At 35.1% G+C, this 11,008-nt stretch overlaps 2 protein-coding genes across 2 annotated transcripts; both read right to left on the bottom strand.

Moving 5' to 3' along the window:
* Positions 1 to 127: 127 nt before the first annotated feature.
* On the bottom strand, positions 128 to 4,100 carry LOC108625869 (putative SERF-like protein). Its single transcript, XM_018026199.2, has 3 exons — positions 3,885 to 4,100; positions 3,201 to 3,312; positions 128 to 644 (listed from the first exon to the last, which is right to left on the bottom strand). The coding sequence occupies exons 1-3, from the start codon at positions 3,889 to 3,891 to the stop codon at positions 569 to 571; spliced, it is 195 nt and encodes a 64-aa protein (XP_017881688.1). The 5' UTR covers positions 3,892 to 4,100; the 3' UTR covers positions 128 to 568.
* A 209-nt stretch (positions 4,101 to 4,309) lies between these two features.
* On the bottom strand, positions 4,310 to 8,492 carry LOC108625868 (zinc finger BED domain-containing protein 1-like). Its single transcript, XM_018026197.2, has 4 exons — positions 7,877 to 8,492; positions 7,416 to 7,794; positions 6,978 to 7,219; positions 4,310 to 6,047 (listed from the first exon to the last, which is right to left on the bottom strand). Exons 1-4 carry the CDS (start codon positions 8,300 to 8,302, stop codon positions 4,332 to 4,334), a joined length of 2,763 nt encoding a protein of 920 aa, XP_017881686.1. The 5' UTR covers positions 8,303 to 8,492; the 3' UTR covers positions 4,310 to 4,331.
* Between the last annotated feature and the right edge of the window lie 2,516 nt (positions 8,493 to 11,008).

Genomic DNA, 11,008 nt, shown 5'->3' with positions numbered 1-11,008 from the left:
GAAAATGCTCTGCACCTTAATTAACAACATTGATGAGATAAAATTCCAAAAAAAAGAAAAAACGGTGACTAAAATGATTGAAAAAGGTGTGACTCCCGCTGTGGCTGAAAAGATTAATTAAATAAGATTATTTTACAATCGAACAGTTTTATTACGAAGTCAAACAGAATGGCAAAAACATATATTTTTTACACATTACATAATCGAAAGCTTGCACTTACGAATTAAAAGTTAATACTACAGATACCCTTACATTTAATTAATCAATTCTTATATCTAGAACCAGTCGAATGCGGATTTCTTTTAATCATTACATTATAGGTAACAATAGTTTAATGTACAGTGACTATTCTCGCCATCGACGCGTAAACATGAGTGCTTTTAACTAACTCGCATTATGTGTATGTATATACTGTAATTAGACAGTCTGATAGATTCTTTACAATTAAAACTATAAATTTTTCTTACGCCCATGCATGAAGGACAGCTTTGGTGCTCAGTAATCGAACATTTCGAAACAAAGTTAAAATTCGATTCGGTGATAAAAAGTTCGTACAATTCCAACAGATTATCTAGCACCCTGTTTAGTCTTCTCTTGGTGGTCTTGTTTCTTCGACTGCTTCTCTCTCATTCGTTCCGCGTCTCTAGAAAAAATTAAATTGGGTTCATAAGTAAAATACAATGATTTAGATATTGTATTTAATCCTCCGTTGACCATCTATTCTATATTTCCGGGGACAGTTCTATATTTCAGCAGCCTGGCTCCGAAATCTTTTTAAGAAATAAAAGACGTATAAATGTTTTGTATTTAGTTTTTAGTCCTATATTTTCATATTATTATATATATAAATTATGGCATCAAATAAGATAAAAGTGGATTTTGTACAATTAAGTTTCTATTTCTTCTTTTATAATAAATTGTAATAATCGGATNTTAAATCATGTATTAAGAATTATACAAAATTACAAAATTCTGTCATTGTTGCATTCATATTTTTTTATAAACGAAATAAAAATTCTGTCATTCGACATAAGAATTCAAGATCTAACTTTTTTAATACTCTTACAAAATTTCTAATATTTTATACAGTGTTTTAGAATGTAATATCTAACAACTGTTAAAATTTCAATGCTTTGGTATTGTTTTTATGTAAGAATTCATACAACTTTAATGTTGAGCTTAACGAATTAATATGTGTTTAGATGTTAGAAAGATTAGTTTACTATAGAAAATGTTCCAATTTCGGCTCACTGAGTTAAGATTACATATGGGAAAAAGTGCCAATGAATATAAATTACTACATGAACAGAAATTGAGACATTTACCATATATGATGTATAACATACATATAATTTTTTATATTTCTCTGTTTTTTTTTAGAAGATGCAATGTTTCTGCAAAATGCTTCATCTGATACATCACATAGTTTTCCTTGTTTTTTATATAAATCGAAAATTTGTCGTTATAAAGTTTCTTTTCCTTTCATTTGAAACCGTACAAGGAGGACGCATGTTCCCCACCTTTAGAGCATTCGTGCGTGAATGACACAACTGCTCATGTCTGTACCCAGCTTTAGACCTACCACAGGCATTTTTTACACTTTTATTAGAAAGTCAAGTAAAAAACTTAAAAATTGTGCCCTTTACTTTTTATTTGGTAAATCCGAATTACAGTCTAAACCGATATTAAGGAGGTTCATCCGCCTAAGGAATTAATAGATAGATCTCGAAAAAAAAAATAATATAGTGTATACCAGNGACGTAGAGTGTAAATAAATCGCGTTTTTAAACTTTATTATTGGAGTTTCTAAAAAAATGTGAAACATGCCTTTGATAGATCTAAGGATATTATATGCGCGTACAAAGTTTCATCTAAATCGGTTAACGTTGCTATGAGCTACAAACAATCCAAAATTAAGAACATCACAGGTATCCATGACGTCTGGCCTACGTGAAATAAATTGGAGAATTTTTCTTTGTGTCTAATTTTTGTATGCTCTCATCACTTTTTATGAAACTTTATACATGCACATAGCTTAGTTAAATCTACAAACGGGATGTTCCACATTTTTATTAAAGACCCTAATAAAGAATCATACCTCATCAGTCTTTCTTCTTCGAGATTCTGACTTTTGACGAATAGCAATAATTTCAATCGTTTGTTATATATTATATACTAAACCATACCTTCTAACATCACAAAGAAAATGAAGTAGTTTCATCCAATATTAAAAATGTTGTTTTATTTCGAAGTGTGTCTTAATATTAATTGTAGTCACTGTACGATGATTCCTTCTCTATTCACTTAAATGTTTCGTAAAATCTGAGCCTAGATAATCGATGTTTTGCTACCTGTAGGCTATGAAAAGGTGAATATTTCAGTACTTATGATAAAAGAAACGTTTACCTACATCACATTTCCTATTTCCTATACCGAAACTTCACCATCCTATGATTTAATTCCTTGTCTAATACCTGCAAACTTTGCCCTATATTCTGTCGCAGCTGGATCGTTCTTGAATCTTGTCCTCAATAGATCATCCTCAACCTTTAACCCTGATGTTCCTTCCCGTATAAATACCAATTTATTGGGATCATTTTTAACCCGGGGTAACTTTTACCGATGTTCCAATACTTGGATCAATTTTGGTCCACGTTCCGACGCCTGGGTCAATTTTGACCTGCATTTCTATATCTGGGTCACTTTTGACTCATGTTTCTATGCCTGGGTCAATTTTGACCCGAGCATATTTGAGGAGGCTTTCTTTCTTTAACCTTGTCCTCATCAGATTATCCTCAACCTCTAAACCTAATATTCCTGCTCTTACAAATCCTAATTCCACTACTCCACGAAACTGGAATTTACACTTCACCCTGCTTTCGTTTAATTCTCAGGATTTTCTCCAACTTGTTCACGACAACTCACGCAGAATAGAATTGCAATGGAATGTCAAGACACTCGTCCGTCTTCGTATTACTGCATTAACTGTATTATTATTATTAATAAAGAATGAATGAAATACAACAAGCTGAATACATGATTCAGCGTTTAAATGGTCCAACAAATCTCTATCTAAAGCACCTTTTAAACTGACACATATCTTATTTTGCATAAAGGTCCGCAGTCTATAAATGAAAAACTGTAATATTCGTGTGCATAAGAATACATAGAAAACTTTAAGTATATGATTTGCTGTTACCTTGCTTTTCGCTGTTCCAACGAAAGACCTTTGTTGCTGTCTTGTTCGGCAGCAGACTTCTTTACAGTCTTTTTCATATTTTTGGCTCGTGCTAATTCGCGCTGGTTTCCTCCTGCATCAGGAAACAATCATACACACCAGCTATTCTAATTAACAGATTTAACGATCCGAGTATTTTGTAAAATTTTTTAACAACTCTTAGACTCACCAAATTTTACAGAGGATCAGAATCGTTAAATAAAATTTAAAATCATGTTAACTATCTTCCGGAAATGCCAGTTAAGCCTTCTCGAATTTACACAAATAATAAACACNTTATGTACTTAAATACTTTAGTTGAAAACATCATTTATACACGAAGCGAAATACATGAACATACAAAATACACAAAAACAGAATACATGAATTATTGTTATTATTCTAATAAAAGAAAGAAGATAAAAGGAAAATCTGATTGAACGATGGAAAATGAAATTTCTGACATAAAATAAATTAGCGTTCCTCGTATGTATACAACGATAACCTAACAAACCAGAGAACGATGTAAATGTAACAATGTCTTTTAAGTGATTAACAGACGATAATTGGAAGATGAATCACGACGCATCAACATGACTGTATACACTCTCTGTGCAAATTGTATGTACTTTTCGATTTGTAATTACGACATTAAAAATTACTCACGGGTCATTCTTTCAGTTCTTGATCTCCGACAAACAAGCACCTAAAAGTCTGGCCCCAATTCGAGTAACACGAAAAAGCACGGCCGTACGCTCCCACCTTTACACAATCGTCGACTAAAATTTCTAAACCAAAATAAACCTGGCGATCTTCTTTCCGTCGGATCGTCTGTCGTCGCGATGGTCGCGATTGACAAGCTGAGCTCCCACTAGTGATAGCTAGATAGAACTATAGAACTGCTACTTTGATACTTTCAAATCATTCGTGATTCGATCACGTTCGTTCCTAATCACGGTGATTTTTCACAGTGGTTCGTGATTTTCGTGATCGCTTCTGATTAGTGTAGAAAGAACCGCGCGCACCTCACATGAACTGTGCGCATTTGAAATAATAGATGATTTGATGAATAGATTAGTAAATNTGTATTCTCTGATATTATATAAAATATAATCACGTATTACAATTTAAAAATAATAACATTTCTGACTCTTCAGTATTAAGGCGACTTCGCTTATCATTTAAAATTAGTTCCGTCTTTGAGAAAATTCTTTCACATGGGACCGAGGTGCCAACAATACAAAACAATTCTTCCATTATATTTTTTAATAATGGAAATTGTGATTTATTTTCTCTCCACCAAATTAATGGATCCTCATTTCTAGGATAAAAATTTTGTTGGTAATACTGCCCAAGTTCCAGTTTTAATCTTGACTGTACAGTCAGATCTGTAGAGTGATTTTTTACATGCATTTCCAGTTTATTCCATATTGACAGTTCATCAGCTTCGTGAGTGCATTCTTCTCTGTTGTTCTCATCATTGATGTCTCGTTGCATCATATTTAATATTTCTCGTTCAATTATATTTAATTGTTCGTCGGTGAAAAATGCAGTTTTGAAGCGTGGATCAAGATATGTACAAATTTGAATCAGGCTATTGTTTTCTATATCTGCGTATCTAGTTTCTATATGGTATTCTATTTGAAATATTACTTGTTGCACATCTATGGAGAAATGTTTCTTTTTTAATTGTTGACATATATCTTTTAAGCCTGAAATTAAGGGTATTAAAATAGAGACAATTGGGTATCTTTGATCACTAATAATTTTTGTTGCCGATTCTATTGGTTTGAGTATAACTGCTATTTCGCGTAATATTTCCCATTCTGAACTGGAGATGCATGGTAAATTGTTATTAATTATTGGTATTGTGGCTTTAATCGGTTCTTCAAGTAATACAAATCTATCTATCATATAATACGTAGAATCCCAACGTGTTGATACATCCTGCAGCAATTTTAAAGCATTTGCACCTGCAGTTACTTGATAAGTATCTAATATGTCCATTGCTGTTGTACTTTCTTTGAAATAAGTAACTATTTTCCTAATCTTGTCTATTAATAAATTGATTGTATCAGTATTTAAACTATGTTTAACAATTAAATTTAGAGTGTGTGCAAAACATGCAATATGATACCATCCTAAATGATGAATTATGCTATTTCTTATATTCGGTGCATTGTCTGTAACGGCGAATATTATTTTGTCTAAAATGTTCCACTCTTCACATACTGTCTTTAAAATATTGGCAATGTTTTCACTTGTATGTGCTTCTGTTACTTTCCTACACGATAATAAAACTGATTCTAATTTAAAATCATTTATAAAATGAGCTGTTATTGCTAAGAAACTGTCGGTATGACGAGATGTCCACGTGTCAGTGGTTACACATATTTTTACAGCATTTTGTACTTTTTGCTTGCAGGTATTTTTACATTCTTCGAAAAGTGCTGGTATCAATGAATGCGAAATGAATTTCCTATCTGGCAAATCGTAACTAGGATTAAGTGCTTTTACAAAATCTTTAAAGCCAGTATCATCCATTATGCTAAACGGTTGCAAGTCATTTATAAATAAGCGTAACAATTTTTCATCTATATTCTTACAATTTGCTACTGTAAGTTTTCCTGGTGAGCCTGTTGTGATCTGTTCTTGAGTACTTGATACTGATTTTAATGCGGATATTGATGCGTACGTTGGTATCGAAGTTGATGATATTAATGTAGATGGTATTCCTGTTTGTAGAGATGACTGCGCTTGTAATATCGGTGGTTCACTACAAAAAACTTCTGCGATATATGGACCCTCCGAATTATTGACAGATTGTGACTGAAACAGATTGACAAACGTATTTATAGATTAGAATTTTTTACATTGACATATAATTATAAAAATTTATATTTAGGAATTAAAGTATTGGAATTCTAGATAGTGTGAATTGATTAATGTAAGATATTTTATTCACGGCTGAAGTGAAAAAGCAACTTCCCTCCCGTAAATCTGGGACGAAAAGTTTAGTCTTACATATGTAAAGTAGAGTAGTTCTCCTCTTCCTCATATAGTCTATCTTCCTCATATAAACTATTTTTTCAATTTATACAAAAGTAATAAACTTTTATTAATTTGAAGTATTTCTCACTATATCCACAGTTAATCTTTATAAAATACAATTATAACTAGAATCTATTAATGACTTATATCTAAATAATTCAAACTTTAATGACTCGGTCTTTTCGCGTATTGTAATAATACAGGGTTTTCCACGCAACGTGTGCATCGTTATAACTTCCAAAATATGCGTTGCACGAAAGATTATTATATACAAAAGTTACATGGTTTAAAAGGGTACATTACGTAGTGCGTTTTTTTATAGTTAGAGGCGTTTCGGTGATTTGAAGATCAACTTTGTTTTTTTAACACAATACTACATTTTTTATACCAAAATATGGTAGAATATCGAATTGCAAGTAAAAAAGTATTGACTGTTATTAGCCCTAAACTTAATAGTTAACGAGTAATTTCACTTTGTTAAAGTTTTTACCTATAAAAAATTAACGCACTACGTAGTGTACTCTTTTAAACCATGTAACTTTTGTATATAACGTTCTGTCATGCAACGCATGTTTTGGAAGTTATAACGCTGCACACGTTGCGTGGACAACCCTGTATAATTATAAATACAATTACTGATGAAATGAATATGAACGTTTGAATTCAAAATATTTACAGAAAATCTGTCTCTGTTTGATAACAACTTACATTAGACACATATACACTTGAAGCATTGGATACATTTTCAGCTGATTGTAATGATACTGCGTCTACTTCCAATTTTTCCAGCGGTGCTGATCCTGAACTCAATTCATCGCATGATGTTTCTCCAATGACTTTTGTTATTCGTTTCCTCGTCTTCATCTTATGCCTAATTGACTTTCCAATATAACCTTCTGTTACTCTCGTCGACTTCCACCCCCGTAAGCTCAAGTCTGTCATAGTAATACCTACATCAAACATATAAAAAAAAATTATATTCCTATAATAACAACATAAAATTACAATACATAAAATGGTACATTATGCAGCAAAGAAGTAAAGTCGCTTATTATTCCCGTGTTGCATATAGTATTTTATTCACGACTGAACTGTAAAGCCACGTTATTTAAAACTAGGTGAGGAACTGAATTTTAAACATTTTACCTCGAACGGCACACAGTATTGCCGACGATCTCCGAAAACAATGACCAGTATATTCGTCCGGATTTTTCAACTTAAGAAATTTGGCTATTTCTCTGGGCATACAACCAAGTCTATTTTTTCCAAGAGGTTGATTTATACATTTGCCTTTTCTGTAAGTCAGGAAGAAACGATCTGACGTTGAATTTCTTGGCCTGAGTGCTTGATAAGCATTAACAACTCCAACTAATTCTCCTTCAATAATAAAACTCCTTTCAGTTTTTTTCATTGTATCCTTCAATACAACTTTAATAATTCCACCAAGATCTAGGACATCTCCAACTCTAAGATTAACTAATTCACAATATCGACTACCACCATAGAAGCCAAAAATTAAAGCAACCTAAAATTTCACATTATTTTACACCATATACATACATTATAAACAATTTACTATAAATAAATCTTTTGAAAAACAAGCTTACCTTTGTAGCTAAATACAACTTATCTGGAGCATCAATCAAAAACTTTATTACATCATTTTCACTCAACACTTTTGACTTCTTAGCTTCATGATTACTCGCCTTTTGTCTTAAAAATGCAATCAATCCAGGAAATTCTTCAATTTTTATATTGTCCTTGATAAAAATTGTACTCCTCAACATAGAATACTTGCTCCAAAGTGTTGAAGCTTTATAATTTTTAGATAATTCACCCATGTACGCCAACATTACATTTTCTGATACTTCATTTACTTTATTTTTTGCTTTCCACTCCGTAAAAGCATTATATGCAGACCAATATAATTCTCGAGATTTACGAGGAAGCAATTCTTCTTTTTCATTATCTACAACTTTCAAGAAATCCGGTTTTATGTCTTTAAAACTTTCTTCATCCTCACTTGACGACATTATCAATTAATCAGAAAACTTTTCAATAACTTCGACAATTCGAAACACAGAACAATACAAACTCACTCTCACTTCTGTTCATGTTCGTGCACGGACAACAGTATCAACGTACTACATCGAAGAAGAATAGTACATTATACAACAAGGGAGTAAAGACGCTCAATAGTTTACAATAGTTCTGTGGGTGAGTTAATTGCTCGAACGAAGCGAGAGAACACCCAAGGGAATAATTGACATTACTGCCATGCAGTGTTGTAAGATTTGCGGAATTTCGATCGCAGCGCGTCCGGTGAGGAAAAGTGGAACTCAGGCCAGGATGGAAGATTTGCGGAATTTTTCCGCCCATCCCATCGGGCATTCTATACAGAGTGACCCAAAATTAGTGTAAAATATTGAAATGGGAGTTTTCTGACGTAATTTTAACCCTTTGAGTGCTGAATACTCGTGGCCTATGCAGCTCGTACGGACGGCGCGCGGCTGACGCTGATGATCGCCGGGGACTGAATACTTTTTCGTGCAGTATGGATCTCGTTGACAGTGTATTTGGATATTCATAATCAGAAAATTAAACAAATCATAAGAAAGATTATATAATCATGGAAAGGCTTCAAATATATATATTTTAAGAAAATAACATTTAATACATAGATATTTAAAGAAAAAACTAATAATTCATAGAAAAAATTAATAATTCATTTGCGAATGAAAAATCTCAAAACAAGGATCAACACATAACCCGACGTCGCATTTTTTGCATTGATATGGTGTATCCTGATCATTTTTGCCAGACGCGTATTTGCGTCCATAGTCTATACTGATGACATCTGCTGAGCGCGTATTTGCGTCCATAGTCTACAGCGATGACTTTCGTTGGACGCATATAAGTGCCCGTAGCACTCAAAGGGATAAAACAAAGCATTGCGATGTTGACGCAATGTGATTTCTGCCCAGTGCTCTGAATGTCAACGTGAAGAAATTCAAAAAAGCGCGGGTAAACGGCGGGAGTAACTATGACTCTTTTAAGGCGTTCTTATGGAGCCATAGTTACAGGTACGGTGATGCACAATATAGACCACCTTCGGTCCTTTAGCCTCTCGCGTCCCGGTCTCACTCATACCTCCTCGTGGTTCCCGCCGTTTCCCATGTCTGTGGTCCCACAAGATCACAGGCATGGCTGAATGAGTGAGACAAAAATGGTCCCTGGGGGTTGCCAGTCCTTTCGGACTTAAAAAGTGTTGGCCCAAGTACGTGGAATCAGCCTCGGATCGAAAATACTGACGGTGGGTCCACTGACTCAGCCGTTCCAGCACAGGATAGATTGGGAAGTGACAACCTCGCATCTGGCGCCTACTCACAACCATCAACATCAGGCAATGTCCCATGTCGCTACCCCGGCTGTGGTAGGCATTTTGGCAAGCCGGCTGGTACATCCTTACATGAAAGGAAAGCTCATCCTGTCTGGTACGACCAATAGACCAAGACAGCACCCGTTAAAGCCCGGCGGAATACAGAAGAGAATGCGCTCCTAGCGCGGAAAGAAGCAGAACTTACCATCCAGGGTACACGTTACATCAACCAGGCCCTCGTAAGGTCCTTTCCTGATAGAACTTTGGAGTCCGTTAAGTCCCATAGGAAGCAAGCTCAATACAGGATATCTTCTGAGCACCAAGAATTGCCTGTGGAGAACCTGCCGGACGTTACGTCTACTGATTTCGATGGTGTGATTGTAGATTATCTGGTGTCATTACCTGCTCCCAGTACACGTGACTTCAGAGCGTTCGAATTGGTGAAATTGTGTAGATCCTTGCGGTAGGCGCTTGAGAAGCTATCGCTTTACCTGCTGGATACCTTTCCTATTAGTAGGAGAGAAAGAAGACGTGTAGACCCAACACCTGTCAACGAAAATCTTACGCGCAGGACGAGACGCAGAGCTAAGTACGCGCGAACGCAGGATCTTTGGACTCGTAACCCTACCAAATGCATCAGGTCCCTTCTTAAGGAGCATCGCCTCGAATCAACACCTCAAAAAGAGGTTATGGTATCGTTCTGGGAAAGAATACTAACCGAGTCGTCGGATGCTTGTCCAGCAGACTTTCCAGCGTGTAGCCCTATTGATGAACTATGGTTTCCAATCACTGAGAAAGAGATCACAGCGTCTTATCCAAATATGAGTTCTGCATCCGGTCATGCATGGGATCATTGCTCGACTTCTTCGGAAAATTACACCTTTGATTGTAATGCGGATACTAAACATCTTCATGTATTGTAAGAAACTTCCTATGCATCTACGGGAGTCTACGACAACTCTTATTCCTAAAAAGTCAGAGCCTGGTAGCCCGTCGGACTTCCGTCCGATTACCGTATCCTCGGTTCTTGTACGGATTTATCATAAAGTCCTCGCAAGACGTTTGTCGTCCAAGATTCCTCTAGATTCAAGACAGAGGGCTTTTCGAGAATCGGATGGCTGTTCGGAAAACGTATTCCTTTTGGACCTTCTATTGCGCTATCATCATGCGAGTCATAAACCGTTATATCTAGCGTCAACTGATGTTGCCAAAGCCTTTAATTCTGTCTCACATATAGCTATTAGTCATACACTCAAACTGCATGGGGCACCAACACCCATGGTGAAATACATCAAGCACGTATATGACACCAGTTCCACTCGCTTGGTATGTGGATCGTGGATATCTCACCTAATCCATC

Source organism: Ceratina calcarata, unplaced genomic scaffold (genome assembly GCF_001652005.2).
Source record: "Ceratina calcarata isolate Rehan_Ccalc_2016 unplaced genomic scaffold, ASM165200v1 scaffold378.2, whole genome shotgun sequence".
Taxonomy (NCBI): domain Eukaryota; kingdom Metazoa; phylum Arthropoda; class Insecta; order Hymenoptera; family Apidae; genus Ceratina; species Ceratina calcarata.
The sequence above is the reverse complement of the archived record's forward strand: the minus strand, read 5'-3'. Positions and strand labels throughout refer to the sequence as shown.

Excerpts from the sequence above, each read along its gene's own strand:
- LOC108625869 (XM_018026199.2), bottom strand. Across the intron at positions 645-3,200 it reads TTGGAACAGCGAAAAGCAAG|AGACGCGGAACGAATGAGAG; the intron begins GTAACAGCAAAT and ends AATTTTTTCTAG.
- LOC108625868 (XM_018026197.2), bottom strand. The coding sequence starts at position 8,302 with ATGTCGTCAAGTGAGGATGAAGAAAGTTTTAAAGACATAAAACCGGAT. Across the intron at positions 7,220-7,415 it reads AATACTGTGTGCCGTTCGAG|GTATTACTATGACAGACTTG; the intron begins GTAAAATGTTTA and ends TGTTTGATGTAG. Across the intron at positions 6,048-6,977 it reads CAAGTGTATATGTGTCTAAT|TCACAATCTGTCAATAATTC; the intron begins GTAAGTTGTTAT and ends AATCTGTTTCAG.